The sequence below is a fragment of the Papaver somniferum genome, chromosome 5 (assembly GCF_003573695.1).
Source record: "Papaver somniferum cultivar HN1 chromosome 5, ASM357369v1, whole genome shotgun sequence".
NCBI classification, from domain to species: domain Eukaryota; kingdom Viridiplantae; phylum Streptophyta; class Magnoliopsida; order Ranunculales; family Papaveraceae; genus Papaver; species Papaver somniferum.
This window is the reverse complement of record NC_039362.1, coordinates 157,252,680-157,274,646: the sequence shown is the minus strand read 5'-3', so window position 1 is coordinate 157,274,646 and position 21,967 is coordinate 157,252,680. Positions and strand designations below refer to the sequence as shown.

The 21,967-nt window shown below is 37.2% G+C and overlaps 1 protein-coding gene and 1 pseudogene across 1 annotated transcript; one reads left to right on the top strand and one right to left on the bottom strand.

The window, feature by feature from the left end:
* The first annotated feature begins 263 nt into the window (after positions 1-263).
* On the top strand, positions 264-8,393 carry LOC113283339 (regulator of nonsense transcripts UPF3-like). The gene is made up of 12 exons (XM_026532564.1): positions 264-693; positions 1,178-1,284; positions 2,393-2,488; positions 2,605-2,703; positions 2,843-2,922; positions 3,030-3,140; positions 4,244-4,358; positions 5,421-5,512; positions 5,694-6,432; positions 6,537-6,661; positions 6,777-6,829; positions 7,647-8,393. The coding sequence occupies exons 1-11, from the start codon at positions 554-556 to the stop codon at positions 6,813-6,815; spliced, it is 1,743 nt and encodes a 580-aa protein (XP_026388349.1). The 5' UTR covers positions 264-553; the 3' UTR covers positions 6,816-6,829; positions 7,647-8,393.
* A 456-nt stretch (positions 8,394-8,849) lies between these two features.
* On the bottom strand, positions 8,850-12,758 carry LOC113283340 (annotated as a pseudogene).
* Positions 12,759-21,967: the final 9,209 nt, after the last annotated feature.

Genomic DNA, 21,967 nt, shown 5'->3' with positions numbered 1-21,967 from the left:
CCCAATGGAAGACAATCTATTTTTTCTTTCCATCTGGCTTTTCAAATTTGTGTTTTTCACAAGTGCACTCGAAAACTGAAACCGGCCTAACTGGGTGGCTAAAAACATAGTCACTGACATGTCAGCATAATTTATCCACGTGTACACCGAAACCTCATTACCAACTGCATATACATCTGTACTGCCCATGTAGATAAGAAACCTGTAGTTATCTGGTACATACGTACTCATTATACGTGCTCACACACAGGAAGAAAAGAAGACAAAGAAAAACTCAAAATCTCACCAAAAAGCGTCTTCTGTTTCTGTGTGTAGACAGACAGACTCTTATTAGAGAGACCGAAAAGAAAAAAAATACTCATAATTTTTCCTGTTCAAAGATCAAACCTAAAGAACCCCAAAATTAGGGCTATAGTTTTCTCAGTAATCCCCAAGATTTTTGGTAAACTGAAGATGTAATTTCGTTAGGAGGAAGGAGTTTTTTTTTCTGTCTTTTATCAATTTAATTTGTTTTTTAGGGTTTTTATATTCTATTATTTTGGATAATTTTGAGATGAAGGATCCTTCGGATCGAACAAAAGTTGTGCTTCGGCACTTGCCTCCTGCGTTAACACAGTCTGCCCTAATGGAACAAATCGATGGCCGCTTTGCTGCGAGATACAACTGGATTACTTTTCGTCCTGGAAAAACCAGGTTCTTATCTTCTTCTTCTCCGTCTTTTTTTTTTTGTTAATTTTTTTCAGTTTAATATATTATTTTTTAATTTGTTTTAATTTTTGTGGAGTAATTTACTTCTGGAGTTTGTCTATTATTGTAGTAAGATTGTGTTTAGGGATTGTAGATGAATATAGTGAAAACTTTAATTGAATTATCACTTTTGTAGTTACTTATTGAAGTAATTGGAGTTATTCTAGGGTTTTAGCAACTTAAGAAGAGTGATTTGTGAGTAATGTGTATTGAGACTTTAGTTTTGAGATGTACAAATTTTGGCCGTGTAGTTTGATGAGATTATTTACATATTTAGCTGTCTGTTCTTTCTCTGTAATATCCAGTTTCTAGTTTTAGCATAAGAATTACATGCATGCATCATCTGATGGAGCTGACATTTGGTTTAGTAAACATCATCTGTTATTAAGGAGATATGCCAGCAGCTTATGTTTTGAATGAATTTCTGCAGCCATAAACATCAAATATATTCTCGAGCTTATATCGATTTTAAGAAGCCGGATGACGTTGTTGAGTTTGCGGAGTTCTTTGATGGCCATGTGTTTGTCAATGAGAAAGGTAATAAGCTAATCCTTTTTTTTTGTTTCTTTAGCAGTAGTTGTTTGTTGGCAGCATGTGGAATGTGTTTCACTACTCCTTCATGGTATGTACTCTTGTTTTACGCTACCGTGGATGTGATTTAGGGGGTTAAGTTGATCATACAAATAACTTGATATGAATGCCAAGCATTTATATTGCAAAACAGTTGGTTTATAGATAGTGTTTTGAGTATTTTTTTATATCAAAAGTACATTTTTCTTCTTGACCGTCTGATTTATTTCGATAGACGACAAGAGATATTAAATAGTAAATGTTCTGTAATATTCTACTTTAGCTTTTCGAAAAGCAGGAATAATTATCAACAACTATGAACTGTTACCATAACAAACTGTCATCATTCTAGGAAGTATTGTACCTGCGTTTTGACGGAAGGGTATTGTACTGTGGTTATAGCCATCATTCTAAAACGTTGTTTTAAATTCGACGCAGTTTAATACTTTTCATTAACAAAACTATTAATGCTCTTGAAAAATCGCTGACTTAAGCCAACACTACTGTGGAGATATGGGTGGAGTTTTCCTGTGACGGAATGCGTGAGGCTTAAACCTCATGACACTGGGGGTAAACTTTTCAACATAGTAGTTAACATGAGTTATTTGAAATGAGAACAAAATAGGGATCAAAGGAATATGACATTGGTTTCATATGCAGGACCATGTTTATTCTCCTTTATTCTTCCTTTTCTGTAAGAGCGGGGTTATGTTGTAAAGGTATTAATGCTTACAGCCTAAGTCGCTAGGGTTTTGTTAAAATGCAAAGTGAATAATCCGACTCTGACTAATAAATGCATTCTTATATTAGTTGTGTGTACCATTGTGTATTTCTATCATCCCCATGGTCGCAAGGCGATCATCTTCAGCACAAGTTTGAAAACAGTTGTGGATTAATTTTCCTAGACCTTCGTCTATGTAAATGCCTCAGGGATTTCATGCTCCATAGTTTACTCCTCTTTGAAGCAAGGTTCTGGCTGCACTTGGTTGTATAACACTGATTAAGATATTATTTACTAACTGTTATTGTTATTCAGTTCAAACTTCTTCTATTTATAATGGTAATATTATTGCAGGTGCTCAATTCAAAGCTATCGTAGAATATGCCCCTTCACAACGGGTTCCAAAGCAATGGTCCAAAAAAGATGGTCGTGACGGGACAATATTGAAAGGTATCAATTTGAGTTCATTCATATATCATTTGGAAGTAATACCTCTACTGTGATGGTTGGCTCGCACATGTCATATGGTTTTTGTATTTTAACAAAGTTATCTTATGATTGACTAGATGCTGAATATTTGGAGTTTCTCGAACTTCTGGCAAAACCTGTTGAGAATCTTCCCAGTGCAGAGATACAATTGGAAAGAAGAGAAGCCGAACGAGCTGGTTAGTTTCAGTACCAAATTTCTGTTCCAGATAATTGTTCGATGCTAACATTATCATTACAGAAACATGCAAATATAGTATGATTACTAATACATATTTTTGTACGGAAATATTCTTTATCGTCTTATCGGATCTCTAGGTGCTGTGAAGGAGGCTCCCTTTGTTACCCCTTTAATGGAATTTATTCGCCAGAAAAGAGCTGCGAAGAATGGATCTCAGGTGATACAGAGTCTTATTCATCTTATTGCGGTGTTCTTTTTCGCAGAGACACCATTTTGCCACTGTTACTCTAGACAGCATTACTTAAGGTTGTATATATTTGGCAGGGGCCATTATCTAATGGGAAGCCTAGTAGAAGATCTGGTGGACCATCACCCAGTAATTCAAGATCATCTTCCAGCAAGCAAAGGGCTGAAAAGAAGAAGGCATCCTCGATGGTACATATCTTCCTTCCTTCCTGATACTGCTTTTGTTTTTCATTCTCTGTTTTTATTTTTACTCTATAGCTAGTTGCGCCAATAATAAAATTTGATTCTATTTATTGATGGATTAGTTCCATGACTTCATTTTTCAAGGGTTGTAAAGGTAATGCTGGCATGTCGTTTCTGCTGGTTTGACACTGAAAATAGCTTGGATATAAGGATTTAAATAGATCACCTGCTTAGGAAGCAAGGTTTCGTGATGCATGGAATAAAGTAACAAGGGATACTGATAATTTCAAACATGCATTGATCTGTTAGGCTATTTGGATGAACTTATTGGATGTCCATGTACTTATAAACTGGAAGTCTTTAACTAATAAAACTTCGTGACAGTGCCATATATCTACGGTAATAACAAATATAGGTTAATTCTAATTAATGTTGTAGAGGTAGGTGCAAAAGTGGTAGCTTGGTAGTTTCTGAACTGCCTTGCCCCGAAAAAAGAACACCACTTTAAACTGTATATGCCGCTAAGTGTCAACTAGATACTGTTATTAAGGCTACTATTTATGGGGCAAACTAATTGTGGTCAAGTGTTATTAGTTATATTTAAGACTCTTTTTTTGGTTACTTTTTAGACTTGTAATTTGTAGTTACTGAATATTAGTTACAATTTTACATAATATATACTTGGGGTATGTGCTATTACATGGCACCGCAGCTACAACGTGTCGCCTTGCCCCAAATAATATAGGTGTATATGGAATATATTGTCCGTATGTGATGAACCATGAACTAAGGGAGGGATAATTAAGAGGAATGAAACTGTAATGATTAAACTTACTATGCCACTAGCACTAGCTAAACTACGATGCTTGACTTTAGAATCATGGGGGAAGTAGAGAGATCACTTTTTTGGTTAATATTGGCACTGAGGTAATTCAATATATATATAAATAGATATATGTGTGTATACCAGTTGAGACAAGTTACTGATGCCTCGTTGTGTTTTCCTGTTATTAACTTCTTGTCATTTCTGATCTTCTGATATCATTTGTTTTTCTATTCCTCTATTATTAGATGTCAGTTCATACCCATTTTCCTTTTTTGTTTCACAGTATGTTTTGAGGGACAGTCCGAAGAATACGAGTGTTAAGGAGAAACCAAATTACATCCTGGTGCCAAGGCGAGACAACCAGCATCGTTCAGACAAGTCAACTTCTGTAGAAAATGGTAGGTGTACAAACATTTTCCTCTGTTGTCAATCAACATAACTAAAACCTAACAATATTACTTTGGGTAGTTAGATATTTCTCGTAACTGAACAGTTTAGTGGTTCTGCTAAATTCAGCCTCTTGGGAATCAATTACCCTATAAGTTAGTGGCAGTTTTTATGAATGCAATTGATACGAGTAATATTGTAGTTGAAAGTAGTTAAGTAGCTAATTGAAGGTTGCATGGAGTAATTTCTCAAGTATTGATACACATTATGAGACTGGTATACTGCACTTGTTTCTTGTGCTTGTGATCTCTTTAAATGGGTGCTTCGTACCACCATATTAAGGTTGACTTAAAGTAATATCAAGGTGGAAAGGTTGCTTACTGAAACAGTAACACCTAGGATTAGAGGTGCGCTGACTAATTAATCAACAACATAAACTGCTCAGGATGTCTCTACAAATCTTATCTGAATAGGAACTTTTAAGTTTTTTTCATAGAGATGTTGGATTCGTTGTTGCTTGTAATGGCAATTATAATTTCAAGACGCTAGGAGTATGTCTTGTCTATTACAATCTAAAATGAAAGGTAGCAGCTGATTTCGCTGAGCTCTTTCTTGAAATCTTACCAGAGCTGGAAAAGAATAAAATCTTTCATTTTTCTCTTTGACAAATATCTTTTTTGTCGTTTTCTTGATAGTGCCTGCTAATATGATCAGAGCTTGGTTATTGCTATATTTCTCGTGGTTAACTGCATGCATGGTAAGCCTGTTGGCTTGTAAAAGATGGAGGGGTGTGCTTGCTTCTTGAACGTAGTATTGTGCTATACTAAATATAATTGTTAGTACTGTTGTCACTGTTAATTATTAGCACCGCTATATATTATTGACATTGTTATTAATTACTATAATTATTGTTAATGTTGTTGCCAACATTTTCGTATTGTTAACATTAGTATTATGTGTGCTTTATATTCATGCAACCATATGGTCTCTAAAATAATCTTTTTATACGATATCATCTTTTCCGCGTTCTTGCGATGTAAAATTTATGGTGTATCTATTCAATGAAATTGCAGTCCCAAGCACTGCAGATGGAGCTCCTGGGACTGTTGTTCCACTAAAGAAGAAAGTCGTGCTTTTGAAAGGGAAAGAGCGAGAAATTACTCATGTGAGCTTTGAAATTGTATTGTTTGCTTCTACGGTCACGCCAGAGTTGATTGTTTCTTTTATCTCTGTTCTTTCTTACGCTTATAGTAGACTCTCACTTCCAATTTCCTTAGTCATTGAATGTCTTACGATTGCGACAATCAGTGGTTTCCTAACTGAACACATTATGATGCAATTGACAGGCTTCTGGAAGTGGTTCTCAACCACTATTTGTAACTTCTCCACTGAAAACTTCGCCTGGTGCATCCAATTTCAAACAGAACCAGCGACGTGACTCACGTGAGGCAAGTGTGAGAATTAGAACCATACTATCCAATAAGGACGCACATTCTGAGCAGCAACTCCAGTCCTTAACTTACGAGAAGGATAAGCGACCACCTCGGCCAAACAACATGCGTTCAGTTTTGAAGGACACTCTTTCTGGTGGTTCACAGGCTGCATCTGGTTCAGATTTCGATTCAAGAAGGGTTACAGATGAGAAGGTTATTTTGAATGATAACCATGGTTTCGTCTCAGGTAACGAGAAGCAAGAAAAACGCACTAGAAATAAGGATCGACCTGATCGTGGAGTATGGACTCTTCGTCGTTCAGAAGGTTCACATGCAAGTGATGAATCCTTGTCATCTTCCTCATCACAGTTGCTGTCGGAATCTGTGGAAGGGATAACAATCACTCAACATGTACCTGTTCATGGAATTACCAATCCTGGGGATGGAGTGGACATTGGGTTCAGTAACAAGCTCAGTAGCAAACCTCGAAACCTGGAGGCAGCCGTTGACAATTTTCAGGGTGTTAATTCATCATCTGCCCACGACCACCCACCAAATCATGGAGAAATGAAAGTGGACATGCCTAGTACTAGCCGAAGTGAAGTTAAAACTTTCGGAGGTGGTCGCAGTGGTTACTCTACTATAGAAAATGGTATAGATGTGCTATAGAAACTAAAGTTGATCACTTATTTCTTATTTTAGCTCTGCCGTTTCTTTGGTTTGATGTTTGCAGCTCACCTTAGTTACTCTGTTCAGGCTCCCATAGACATTCTGGTCGCCGAGGATCAGCACATGCGGTGAAGGATGTTGATGGATACCCGAGTCCAAGTGATGGGAAGCCATCCAAAAGAGTAGTCGCCGCTAACTATGGTTCTCATGAGGTGCAGTAACTAGTACTTTTAGTTTTGACTTGTGAGTTATTGATGTACTAGTAGCACGACGTACACACTTCCTTATCTATTTATTAGTCTTATGATCATTTTTATGTATGCACAGAAGCGAGTATGGGTTCAGAAGTCAGGCTCAGGTTCTTAGTACTACAAAAACTGGTATGTCGACTATCATCCAGAACCTTTTTTTTTTCTTTTTTTCTTTTGCCTTTTATCTGATCATAGGTAATTCCATGATTAGGCTTTTGAGTTTTTCGTGTTCATAAATGCGTGCATGTAGTCATGTCTTTTGCCTTTTTTCGAGGATCTTGAAGATGACTAATTATTTTTTAGATCATCCACCTTCCATGTCTTCCTTACAGACCGATTACACCGCAATTCTGTTAGGTTTGCGATTTCATTTGTTATGCAGAGTGTTACTGATATTTATATATTTGTTTGGGGTATGGTTCCCTAACAGAGTCATTAATCTGGCATCCTTGTTTTTTTTTCACGTGCTTTTTTAAATGATAACAAGCTGTTTAGTGATTTTTTTTTTAATTGGTTTTTCAACTTAGTGATCTCCCTTCTATCCAACACTAGTATATATACGTAAAGAAGGATGCTATTAAGCTGTTTAGTGATTTTTAATTGCTTTTAGAAGTTATGTCACTGGAAACTAGATGTTTATGGTGTCCAGAGTCTTCATTGATTCCTATTAGGTTAGTGATTCTGCTCGAGTTTCTGTTTCAAATCAAACATCTCACATTCTCACTGCTTTGAGCTGCAATTCTGGACCTTCAATCCAGGTAATTGCTGGTATTGAGAACATAATTAAACAAACATGTTTGGTTCAACCGAATATGCTGGTTCATAAATCATGCCATTTCTCATGTGTGCACTACTGGAGGTTTTGCTTGGTTTAGATTGTATGTTTTTCTAAATTAATTGCGAAAAAAACCCTTGCTATTGTTTCTAACTAATATAATTGCTTCAGCTTTTGACACGAAGTTGGGACTTCGATTTTGGGTGCTGAAGTGTTGTCTCTTCTGCTATTTTTCCATAAATCATCGCTGGGTCTTCCCTCATTTTGGAGTGGACCCTGTTACCGTATGTTCTAGTCTTTCAAGATCTGGAATTGGTTTTGCTTGGGAAGGTAAAATCTCCGTGACTACTATAGGTCGATTCCGGTGGTGAGCTATAGAGACGGAACTATCAGTTGAGGATCAGAGATCACGAGACTGTTGCCCATTTGGTGGATTAGAGGTTCTATGCTTAGCTCTACCAAAGATGAAGACAAACATAAGAAAGAAAATTAGTTATAACCATATATATATAACAAGGTATATTTTCAGTGACTTCTCCTTGGGACAGAGACTTGGTGGAGCCTCAGTTGTTGGATGATATGTTAAACTAGTTGGGAGAAAACTCGGCACATCCACGATGGGGTTTGGCGAAGGGCAATTCCTGGTGGACTATTTTGTTGTCCTTTTCGCTTTAAATCTGTGAATATAACCTTTTACAACAGGGAGTAGTAGTACTGCTCTTTACTTCTCTCACCCATGGCACGTAGTTATATATATAATTTGTGGATATAATATATATTATGTTTCATTGCGAAGCCAACACTAGATACGTGGGTTTGTAGTTGTTGATGGTGAATAAGAGTGGCTTTATACATCTTGGGTTTTGAAAGTTGTATGGGATGTGTTATTTTTCCAGCTTGATCTCAGTTTGCATTGTCGTGCTGTTCTCCTTTCTGCTCTTCTTTTTCTTTTTCGGTTTACCGTGGAAGTGTTGCAATCTCTGATGACGCCAATTAAGCAGAGTATTCTATTCACTGTCGCAAATGCATGGTACCCAGTTACAGTTGGAGATACAAGAGTTAGCCCTGTTATGATATCATGATCTGGTCATAGAATCTTGAGCTGTTTCCTGGCCAGTTAGCTAGTCTCTTTTTCGTGAGAATGTGAGTGGGTTTCACAAGGGGTTTATTCTTCAAGATACCACCATATACTGCCATTGAAAGCACAACAGTTTTAAATGATTGGATGTCTTCTCGGAAGGTCTTGTGAGAGACTCCTATTCCGGTCTTGATTCATGTGAATAAAAACAGGCACCCGCGGTGACAGTATAAACATTTCATGGATCTGATCCGATCAAAAAAAAAAAAAAGAAACATTTCATGGAACTATGAAAATGCAACAAACTTTTAATTCTCTATTGAGTAAAACATTAACATGAATTCCAAACCATATGCTGTCCCCTTTCCTTCCTTACGGATAATTGTTCTTCCCTTCCCTTTCCATCACTATGAAACTAAAGTATTATTTCTACTTGAAGAAAAAAACTAGGACACCTCTTTTTCAATTCCCACAACTGACGACATTCAAAGTTCGATTAAACTTTTCACCATTCTCTATTGTACACCGCCTTGGTAGCTGTGGAGCCTGACATTCCCTGCTCTGTTCGCGCAAGAAGCCAGAAATGTGTGATTGATATCTAAGGATTTCTTGAACTATGGGATCTGGGCAATTTCGAGTAAAATTTTGTGCAAGGACTGTGGCTTTGAGAAGAACGGACAGTGGTCACTGCCTTTAATCTTGAAAATTCCCTCAGGGGGATTTTCTCTTACTAGCTTCTCTTGGACATCTGCTGAGAGTGCATTATCATCAAGTGTTTGAACGAAGAACTTCCTTGCAGTGCCATAATTCTCAGGGGATAGAGAGAGCTTCTCCATGAGTGGTCCAAGAGGAATCGGTCTCATGGAAACTGCAGCCAAAGCAACATCCTGAAATAGATAGGGGGATTAGTCAAACACGTTGCATACTAACAATAAACAAAAAGAAGAAGAAAAAATCCCATTCTGCAGAATGCGGAGAACCTCTTATTATACCCTGAGCATAATTAAAAGAGAGAAAAGAGAAACTAGCTAAGCCAAATACTACCACATTTCACATGTTTTTACACCTGAATGTGAACTAGTTGTCCTAGACTTAAAAAATCCGAAATATTAAAAATCCGAAAACCAGAAACTGCTTTGTCTTAATTGAAACATCCGCAAACGGGATGATACCATTCATGATAATTTGGAATATAATGATGTCCACACTAACAAAGCCCAGTCCTCTCAATATCTACTATTATGAAGTGAGCTCAAGCTGCCAGATTTATGTACATTAAAGCAGCTATAACTTGATATTACGGATCTATCTGTGAGGAAACAGGAGAATCTCCAGCGAGGAAACATCCATCACTAATTATGTCTTAAGCAGTTGATCAACTTTACAGTCCGATACTTAACAAGGTCGATGACCCTGTAATCATTGGGTATTCGGATGTTTGACTAAACGGCCAACATATTATTCTGATCAGCTCAAACGACATAATGCTTTGCTGATGCTCAGGTCTCTGCTTTGCTGATGCTGAAGCAATACCTGGATCAGTAATTTCACTAGACACATTTGATTTCTGGACTATAAGCTGATATCCTTATTAGGTTTTCAACACACTAATAATTGGGTACCCAAACCACAATGTCACAAGATTAACTTAATTTAAACACAGTGCAATATTATTCCACAGACTAGTAGAGATTACTGTAGAAGACCCTGAAGCATCAGAGCTACCAAGCACCGAGTGATGAAGAAATAGTGTTATACTGGTAAAGGTGTAAAAAAAAGAAAGAGTGCTGTCCTATAAAATTAGTGCTACCATAAACACATTCTTTAATATGAACAGTCAACAAAAGAGACTCTTCATTGAAAGCAGACATAGCAAAAGGCAGATATGGACTATATGTTTATATCAATACCTTTGTAGGAGTCTGGTTGAAATATAACGCCTTCATTTGCTGTTTCTCAAACATGAGACTAGTAGGAGGCTAGTCTTTACCGTTAGCATGCACCACCGACTGTGATTCCTTCAGAAATATTTCAACCGAACCGAGCTGCACGTTTTAATTGCATCAGAACCACAGAGCAGGAACGTTACGCATCGAAAATGCAACACACAATCCCAACATTCCAAGCCCTTGCTACGGAAACCAAAATTAACATCCAGCTCTATTACATAATTTTTTTTTTTATTTTTAAAGTCGACCAACTGACAGATAAATGATTATCCTGTTTGATAAGTACTAGTAATAAATTTTCTTTGTCTCTTTAAGTGCGTGATTTGCTGTCATTCATTGTATTTCAATGACCGAACTGTTCGACACTATCTGACCTGGTCAAAAGATAAAAATAGACAACTCACCTGCTCAGCGAACACATCAAAAGGCCTTTGGCCATCCAAGACCATAGTAGCACAGAGAAAAATTGCTTTAGAAACCTTGATTGGATAATGTTCCAAAGCATATGAGATACTTGCACCTCCACACCGTGACCAACCAAAATAACCTGCAAAGGAACAATATATATGCACAACAATCTCCATGAGCATTACAATGTCTTTGGGAAAACACAGGAACAGTGGAAAATTATATATACAGCCATTCACCTTTTCATCCTCGGGTAAATCACGTAGATAATTAATCAAAGGCTTTGAGTAGTCTGCTAATGTTCCTACTTTATTGGAATCTGTTTGATCAATACCAGATCCTACAAGATCTAAGGCAATAGGAAGCAGACCCACTTCTTCCAACGAGGCAATCGTCTTGTACCAACACCATGCTCCAAATCCTTCTCCATGGACAAGAACAAATTTCTTTGTTTTGAAATTCACAAGATCTACTGCCTGCACATTACAGGTTACTTAACTTAATCTCACCCACTGAGGATTGGACCAAATACTTAGATTTTGAAAGATGAAACCAGTAATTGAATGTATGCCAGCTGCATATACTTCGCCAAGTAACAAAAGGAGTAAAATAGGAAGTAGCTTAGCACAAGTTTGAGTAGAAGCAGCCAAGATAAGTACACCAAGTGAGTCCTTAATGGTTGGATTTTGAGTCAATTATCATTTTTACTACAATTCGATGTCACTTTTTTCACCTATGAGAGTTATCTATAATCAGCAGTTAGATTGGATGGCCTTGGTCTTTGAGTACGAGTATTATCTATAATCCGTAATTGGATTGGAACCTTCCGTCTGAGAATTATCTATAATGTGCAGCCGGCTTATAATTCCTTTTTGTTCACTATATAAATCTAAAAATAACCTGTGCATCAAAATTTACAAGCTAATTTTAGTCCCTAGTAGACTTAGAAGAAAACACTCCTACCCCAGGAATCTTATGCTCTGAGTCATGTATTCTACAGTACCAACTCCAAAGATGTAGTGGACCATAAAAAGTTCATTTCTAGTCTCCAAAAATCAAAAATTTGTATCATTATTCAGTAAGAACAAATTGAAACTATACGAATCCAGATATCGAAAAACAAAACAAAAACAATTGAAATTAGCAACTTAGAGATCTTGTAAAAGTGAGAGAAATGAGCAGGCACCTGTTGTTTATCATGTGCAAGAGAATCCCCTCCAGGATTGAGCCTTCTGGAACTAACTGATCCATGTCTTCTAGACATTGAAGCACCACCTTCAAATCTTTGAGATAACTGATGCTGTTGAATAGCCATTGAAAGTGCTCTTCTATGAAGCAATTCCTCTTCAGCTGGCATTTTTCTCTGTGATGTTCTTCCAACATTACTTCTACTCCTATTCTTTGATCCTCCTAATTCTCTTATATCCTTCTTTGTCATGCAAAAAAATCCATTACCCATTCTTAAAAAACCTAAATTATTTCAAACCCACGATTTATTTTCTCCAAATTTCGTTAGAACCAATCAGGAACTGTAAATTTGCATTCTTGTTGAAACCCTCTGTTTTGTTTATAGATTTAAGTTTGAACAAGAAGTGAGGAAGGAATGAAGGAGAAAATCGGGAAATGAATCGAGAAAATATAAAAATTGTTTCTTTCTAATAATCGAATTCTGAAAGTCTGAATCTTTAACTTCTTCTTACCTAATTCTGACTGTTTTTATTTTTCTTTAATTCTTTCTTCTCTGTCACTGCAGACAAGATCTTACGAAACGTCACTCCAGAAGCAAGTAGTATTCCATTATTTCGTCGTTCTTCTCTCGTGGGAATTATTGGGATTGGATTTTTTCACAGTCTTTTTACACTTCATCCTGTTTAGTTTAGTTTGTTTCTAGAATCTAAAAATACTGGACTCTGCTAACTTGCGCAAGTTCGCATTTCATTGACTTGGGTTGGTGACACGTGGCATGAGAAAGGTTGCACGAAAAGAGGATGAAAAGGGATCCAACTTCCAAGTACAATACCCACGAGGACAAACAAGTGGAATATCGGCATACCTAGGTCATGAAAAAAGCTACGAACCCTAGGATTCTTCGAAACGATATCCACGATCATCCTACCATTTCTATTTGATTTTTTTGTTTTTAACCATTTCTTGTGAAAGAAGATGCCGGTGGTTGTAGTAAAACAACCTGGCCAAATTCGGATATATCCAGATTATTAATTGGGGTATATTTAATGGGACAAAACCTGGATCATTTAGAAGTAAAATAGACCACCCCTTAATTATGTATTTTCTAAATGGTTAATATATCCTTATTTAATTAACACTAAAAATTATGATTATTTTAACTGATTAAGTTTAGATTAAAATTTTGAAAATAAGAGTTCAGTAGATTAAACCTTTTGTCTGTCTTATGAGTTTGATTTCGATCAAAAATTTCGGTTCTCAAAATGTGTAAAGTAGGCAAGGTCGAAGATTGAATAAGGTGCCAACTAACTTTGGCCGACAAGGTCGACGTTTGAATAAGGTGCCGACTAAGTATAGCCGGCATGGTCTGCGGATGAAGAAGACGCCGACTATTTCTGGCCGAATGATCTATGAATGAAGAATATGCCGACTATCTTGGGCCATCTATCTTATGGTCGGCATATAAATATTTCCTACAATGCCGCCTATCATATAGTCAGCATGCAAATAATTTCTAAAATTGCCGGCTGACTTATAGTCGACATGCAAATAATTTCTAACATTGCCGGCTGTTGAAAAGTCGGCAATGTAACCTTGTCGACCTTTAGTTATACCCAACAGAAAACATAATATGGGAAGATGTAATTCACTTTATTCATGCAATTTTGGTTACTACATTGATTGAAACATAAAATCTAACTCCTTGTCGACGGAACAACGAATGCACTTAGCATGTGCATCAAGCCTTTGAACCCCTAGGCGACCCTAGTGAACGAGTTATAATCTCGTGAGGGTTTACATAGAGATATATCCACAAAACCTACACAAAAACTTCTAAAGCCATTAATCTTTGTCCGAGGAATCCGACGACAATACACCCTCCATCATCTCCGGGGCATACTCCGGGATTTTGGATACCATGAATTGATAGCTTGCATCGAATGTGAATGATTCCCCATTTTTCTTCAAGTAGTGCGCTTTTACGAGTTCCTCCTACAATAACGCAACACAGGCTTAATTTGTTAGTGGTGTTTAGAAGGAAAATCAAACAACATGGATCACGTAAAATAAACCACGAAAATACTTACAAATTTTTCAATGGACAAGTTAAAGTGGGTAGCGTTGAAAACCTGTTTTGGATAGCTAAATAAGCAAGTATCACATTTTCGATGACTATGTGCATATCATGAATTTGTTGAACACTTCTTCCATTATGATTCCCAAACTCTTACCTATATTTGGTGTATACCCTAGCCCAAAAGGTTACGACATCCACCCTTACAGAGGACTGCCTTCTAACTCGAGTTTCCGAGTACCAAGCTTTGGCGATTGCCAAATCTTTATTTGAATCAAATGATGCCATTGTTGTATGTAGAGGTATTAGGAGAGTTAGATGGAGTATATGATGATATGAGCTTTGGAGAGTATATGCAAATAGGTATGTGTTGTTTTGTAGAGAGAACTAGTGTATGGTGCCCAAATTTGGCCATTATGGTAGCCAATCAATGAAGTTGTACTTGCAAAAATTTGAATTTTGAACTCGCCGGCTAGGTTAATGTTTCCCCAATATGCCGATCAAGTTTAGCCGGCAAAGTTGTAATTTTCTTACCCTGCTGACCTTATGATTTTAGGCATCAAGAGTTCATATTCTTCTGTATAACAGTCGGTATGGTATTCGGTCATTAGCGTGCCGGCTTTTATATAGTCGGCAAGATCGTAATTTTATAACTCTGCCGACCTTATTATTTTAGGGCATCAGGAGAAGGTTTTTTCTGCAACACATAGTCGGCAGGGTCGATAATTTAATACCTTGTCGGCTATACAACAGTCGGCTAGGTATTAATTTGCTTACTTTGCCGACCCTGGTAACTACACCATTGAAGCTGTCAGGGCCAGCAGTCCGGCACAACCTTACCGGTCCTGGTTTAGTCGGCAATATAACTTAACAAAAGCATGCCGGCGGAATTATTGAAACTTAACATAGCTAAAAACACCATTCATTCAACAACTAGAAATCCAACATTTGTCCAAAATACGAAAACATACGTCCCATAAACCTTAAAAAAACATATGTCCAACCATTAACCTTAAAATTTGTCTACCATAATATAAAGAAATAAAGTAGGAATGCATTCATTCACCACCACGACCACGACCATGGCCCCGTTTAGCATTTTCACCACCACCACAACTACCACTACCACTACCACCACCACGGGTACGAGCCCTCTTTTTGTCAGCATTCATCTTGGCATGTGCTTCCCTCTTGGCTTGTGCTTCCATCTTTACTTCAGCATTAGCTTGCTGGAATAATTCAGTGGCATCCTCATTTTCAACGTTGCTAGCATAGTCAATGTGTTTGGTTTGCTCTTCAATGGACAAAGGCTCTCCACTTTCTCTCGCGCAACAGATCACCTTCACAAGGATCTTCAAATGCTCCTTCTATTTTCAATTAAACAATAAAAAATTAATAGAATGATTCGATAATGTAATCTTAAAACAGTAAGAACAACTCTAAAATACTTATAAAGTACTTAAGACTTGTTTCCGGGTCTTTCGCTGCAATCTTCATCTTACGAGCCACTTGTTCAGCAGTCTGTTCCCTAATCACAGTTGGACGAGCAAAACCCAAGTCCCACGTAATGTAGTTTTCATGATCTTCATGACCTTTGGTCACCTCGTCTAAAAGACTCATATCGATTTTATGATTTTGTCTTTCCTTCCAATGAGATGTACTTGGTGCTGGAGCGTAATGGACGCCAATACTTTTTTGGGACGTGGTGCACGATTCCCTTACCACTTTGGATTAAACCGGGATGGGGTTCTTCTTGGACGTAACCCACTTGTCGCATTAACCGATGTGGATGTACATTGAAGATCCATGGTGGTACAACAAGGGACCGTAGTAGAATGCAACATCATCTCTCCTTTGGATTAAACCTTCCTTTCTAGCAACTAGATACAGATGAAATAGTACCTCATCCGCAGTCAATTTGTCCAAGGCGATTCGAACGTTGATAAGCAGTTGCAGCATATCCTTATCCAGAGCACCCTTAAAACTGTATATTTGTCCTCGTGGCTTATCAATCGCAAGCTTCTCATTCACTTTGACGTAGGGGTTGGCTTTCACTAAAGTAGGGAAGTCCTCATATATCCAAACCTATGCAAACACAAAGTTTAGTAAAAATCTTACATTACGAGCATTTTACAAATATAAATGATTTAGACAACAAAATTACCTGAAAGAGATATAGATTTCCGTTGACTTACGCAGTGACTGCCCTTGAAGCATTTGTCAACTCATTGTTCAAGAAAGCGACCACCGCAGTACCCCAAGAATACTGATGCATCTGATCTAAGGGATGCAATAGTTGAATATACTTGCAGTCGACCAAGCTTCCGGAACTGTCGGGGAAGATACATTTGCCCAGGGCACATAGCAAATAAGATGACGCGGTAGCATTGATTCGCACCAAGTCCACCCTTCCTTCCTTATCATAGATTTCTTTGGTTCCAGAGAATGTGTCCCTCAACTTCTTCAGATTAAACTTCTTGCTTAGGTAACCGTCATTCATCACAAGCATAGACTCCGTCTCAAACTTGTTCCAAACAAACAAATCTTTGGTTAATTCGAAGATCTTGTCCCAAGAAATGCCATCATCGTAACCATCACTGATTTATTTTCCCTCAACCTCGAGGCCTAGAATTTGATGAGCATCATCGGGAGTTATCGCCATCTCACCGAATGGGAATAACATTGTATCAGTCTCTCCGTAGAACCTCTCACAGAATGCAGATACGGTAACTCTATCATACTCAACAATCGAACTCTCCACTGCAGGCCACAACCCGGAGTTCTTGACAATCGCTTGCACCTTGTCACATTCCTTGTTAAGTGGCCATTTCTTAATCACTGAACATGAAGCTTGGCGCCTCAATATTTGGATGGCATGCTTGTGATCCTAAATACCAAAAATACAAAATGAAAAGAAATACAAACACTTGAAGCAAATTTAAGATAGGTACACTCAAATAAAAAACAAAGGCGGATTGAGATTACTTACGACAATATTTTGGATTTTACATGTCCATGAGTCTTTGTATCCAAAAAGAACATCTCCACCATCTTCTGGATTCCCTCGTGGAGGCTCACCTGGTTCCAGTGTAACCTTCAAGTGAGAGGGAGACATGTGGGAATCAGTTGGTTTAGTTATAACCCTCTTCTTCTTTTCGGTTTCAGTTGTAGTTGCAGCTTTGGTTTGTTGATTATTACCTGTTTCTTCTCCACCTTATTCTTCTTCTTCTTCCTCTTCAATGTTACCTACTCCAGCAGCCGGAGTTCTTTCAACATCATCATCATCTCTTCTACCAGATGTAATTGATTGGTCCTTATCTGGAGTTTCATCTGAATTATTTGGTTCCGGTGGTAGTTGATCATTCCGTTCACGGATCTTGAGCGTTCCCGGATCAACAAATGCCCTTCGATGTGTTGCAGTCAAGAGTTTGTCACAAAAGCGAGGAGGTCTTGAAGGAGGAGTAACATTTTTCTTCTTTCCCTTTGCCAACCTGAACAACAAAATTAAGAAAAAATTCAATAGTCGGCAGGGTCGACAAATGTAATCAAGTCGGTGGAACAATAGTCGGAAGGATCTATATCTAAAATACATGCCGGCTAAACTATAGTCTGCAGGGTCTTACTCAAATAACCCGCCGGCTTATAACAACTCAAATAACTTTAAGGCAGCAGGAGACACAAAAATTTGAAATAGCCGGCAGAGTAAAAAATTATAACCCACCGACGAAAAAAAAAATCGTCGGCAAGATCCTAGGTTGAATAACTTGCCGACCCTGTAAAAGCAGTTACAGATACTAAACAGCCGGCCGACAAGATCTTCAACCTAAGAGCTTGTCGACTAACCCTAAACATGAAAAGTCAGCAAGATTGTGAAACAAACACCTTGCCGGCTAAATAATTGCAAATTCACACATTCGATTTTTCTGACCTAATTTGACATGCAAACATGAAATCGAAGTACTAGAGTGAGTTTAAGTATGCCCTTACTTTCTCAATCGCGCCATTTCTCCTTTTTCAGCGGCTTCGATTTCTTCTTCTTCAACCGCTTTTTTCTTCTCTTTTTGTTGAACTAATTTTGTAATTCCAGGGTTATATTCATTGCGTTTTCTATTTGCTTCTTTCATACGACTAGCCCTAGGCCGCGGCGGCTCCATGTTTGAAGATTAATCGGAATTTTCGAATCGACGATTACGACAAATTAATCGAAGAGTTTTCAATGGTGGGGGAGGAAGAACCGGTAAAGTAGAGGTGGAGGAGAAGAAGAAGAGAAGAAGTTGAAATGAAAAAAATGAAAACTAATTTAGGGTAATAAGAATTATAAAAGGTAAGGGTAGTTTTGTAACTTTACCCATTAGGATTCCCCATTAGCCCTTAAAAAGAGTCCACTTAAAACTGGGTATACCCCAACCAATTTGGGTATAATCCAATTTAGCCAGGTAAAACAAGATGTCTTACTTAAAGAACCCACGCGGCTGGACATAATAAGTTAGTTGATGAAGTAACCAATTTTTTATATTTTCTTCGATTAAAGAAGAACAGGAAATGCAATATATTGATTGAACGGATTTTGGAAATTACAGTATTATTTTTCAAAAAAAAAAGAAAAAATGATATATATAAAGAGTAATATACCTCCGTTTCTGGAAAAGTGTTACTTTCATTTTTTTCATTTTAGCCTAAAAATAGACCAAATTAAAAAAGTGAAAGTAACACTTTTCCAGAAACGAAGGAGTATTAATCAAGAAATATAGTACATTAGATTTACAAGGGAATTTTTATCCAAGATATTGGAATCAACACTTGATTTAGATATTCTTAGTTGGATTTGGGTTGACATATGCCGCAGATTCTTTAGACGAGCTTCCTTTGCAATATAATCTGCTGCAAAATTGTATTTCCTATTTATATACTGAACCTGAGCTTGGAGGAGTTTATCTAGAGTCGTATGTATGGTATTTTCTGCACTCCAAGGAGGTACTTTGCAAGTCTTGTTGATTGTCTCTGCCAACATTTTGCAGTCAGTTACTACAGTAACACTTGATAAAAATATTTTCACTTAGCCAAGTAGAAGCTTTTGATTCTGCATGAAAATTTGAGGAAGCCCAATCAGACCCTGCTGAAATGTGTATGAAAGTCTCATTATCCGTTGAATAAAGAATGAAAGCATATCTCATTGACGAATTTCATTTCTTGTAAGCAGCATCAATAAATATTAGTCTGAGGATAATTTTGACCATTTCTCCTTGGAATCAGTGCTTCTTTTTATCATCATACTCTTTTGGATCTTCTCTTCAAGGTATTGTTGTAGGAATTTCTTGATTTGCTCTATTAGGTTATTTGGATTTGGACTGATTTTGTCAAACACCACCGAGCATCTATACTTCCAAATGAACCAGGAAATGGTTGCAATCTTGTCCGAAAATTGTATGAAGTCTGGTTCCGTAATCCACTCTTTAATCCAATTTACTATAGAGTCTACTCTAATTCTTGTGTTTACTTCTTCCAGAGAAAAACCAAACCAAATAGCTCTAGCAAAGGGGCATTGATTGAATTAGATGTTTTTACGTTTCTTGAACTTGGGAGTTGCACATTGGGCGCTCTGTATTTATGTCTTTATTATGCGCCCCTAGTCTTGCATTAGTTGGAAGAGCTTTTTGAGCTAATTTCCAAATAAATAATTTGATCAACGAAATCACTTTAATCTTCCAATTCTTTATCTAGGGGAAATCTCTTGAGTTGTTGTCTTCTTGATCTTGATTTACAAGGAAGTTATAAACATTTTTTACTAAAAAATTTCCGAGGAGTGGTGTTGCCATCTAATTATGTCTTGTTCTTGCCTATTTGGAGATATGGTTAGAATTTTTTGTTTTGTATCTGGAGTGAAGAGATTATCAAGTTTGTCTTGATCCCATCTATCTTCTGGAGTAATCAGTTCATTTACCCGCTGTGGAAGAGGCTCTAGAGTATTTTATGGGTTTTGGGATTATGTCTGCATTAGGAACCCATTTATCTTCCCAAATTTTTGTAGAAGCTCAATTTTTGACTTGCCACACAAAATTACCTTTAATAAGGTTTAAACCTTTTTGGATACTAGTCCAAATGCAAGATAACTTTGAAGTCCTAGAAGATTCCATGTGGTGATTATTAGGGAAGTATTTAGCTTTTAGTACTTGAGCCCAAAATTGGTCGTGCTCAGAAATAAGCTTGCTAGCTAGTTTAGTAAGGAGATAAATATTAAATTGATATGGATTTTTTATTCGAAGACCTCCTTGTGAAATTGGTTTACAAATGCTGAACCAAGCCTTAAAATATCCTTATATACTTTTGAGTTTATCTTTATTCCACCAAAAATCTCTTTAAATCATATCCAGTTGATCTAGGGTTTCTTTAGGAAGGTTTAAAATTTGCATCTAATAAGTTGGGTAACCTTAAAAATGGATTTATAAGCACGGTTTTTCCAGCTTGTGAAAGCAATTTGGATTTCCATCCCTGAAGAGTAGCATAGTATTTTTGTAGGAGAGGTTCAAAATTCTCTTTCCTATTTTTATCGAAGAAGAGTGGGGTTCCAAGATATCTATCATTTTTTGTCATTAAAGGGACTTTTAGGATTCTAACGATGATTTTCCCATGTTTCAGGTGAATTCTAGGGCTGAAATAAATTTCTGATTTTTGAAGATTGACCATTTGTCCCATGATCTCACCGAATCTAGATAGGATATCCAGAAGGTTCTTTGCTTCCCCCAGATCAGCTTTTGTGAATAAGAATCAATCATCTTCAAAGAATAGGTGGGAAATGTTTAGGGAATTTTTGTTTATTTTAAACCCCGAGTTTTTCTTTTCTAAAACTGCCTTTTCTAGAAGTCTGGAAAGAACCTCCATGCAAAATAAGAAAAGATATGGGGAAAGGGGATCACCATGTCTTATCCCTCTTGAAGTGTTGATTCTCGGACCCAGGGAACCATTTAGGAGGATTGAAAATCAAGTGGTCGAGATGCATTGCATTATGAGATTTATCCAGGAATTTCCAAAACCTAGCGCTATAAGAGCTAATTTAATGAAATTCCACCCCCACTCTGTCAAAAGCTTTCGAAAGATCTAATTTTAAAGCAAAATGTCATTTTTTGGCTTTTGAGTTTTTCATTGAGTGAATAAGTTCACGGGCAATGATAATGGTATCGGTGATTGGTCTTCTAGGGAGAAAAGTTGATTGGTTAGGGGAGACTATCTTATTTAGAATTGGTTTAATTTGCTAATATTTTGCACATGATCTTGTAAATAGTATTACTTAAACTGATGGGTCTAGAATCTGCTGGGGTTTGTGGGGTGGTTATTTTCGGGATCAGGATTATGAAAGAATGGTTTAAATTTGGATCTAGGGTTCCCGATTTAAAGAAGTCTTACACTGTCTGAATTATATCCGGACCCAATGTATCCAAATTGGATTTAAAAAAACCTGGTTGAAAGCCATCTGGTCTTGGAGCTCCCCACTGATTCATATTAGAAAATGTATACCAAATCTCTTGTTTTAAAGGGATAACAGATAAAGAAAAGTTTTCCTCCTGGGAAATACATGGGTCAATGATACTGGACAAGTCTTCCAAATGGTTGGTATTCTGAGATGTGCCTATCTGGGTAAAATAGTTTACTAGAAGGGTGTTTATTTGATCTATATCTGAAATCCAAAGACCTGACGGTTCTCTAAGCGAGTGAATTGCATTAATTCTTTTCATATTTGAAGCAGTGGCGTGGAAATATTCGGTGTTTTGGTCATATTCCTTGAAAAATTTATCCCTCG

Coding starts and splice junctions, on each gene's coding strand:
- LOC113283339 (XM_026532564.1), top strand. CDS start 554: ATGAAGGATCCTTCGGATCGAACAAAAGTTGTGCTTCGGCACTTGCCT. Junction 1,285..2,392: donor TGTGTTTGTCAATGAGAAAG/GTAATAAGCTAA, acceptor ATATTATTGCAG/GTGCTCAATTCAAAGCTATC. Junction 4,359..5,420: donor GTCAACTTCTGTAGAAAATG/GTAGGTGTACAA, acceptor ATGAAATTGCAG/TCCCAAGCACTGCAGATGGA.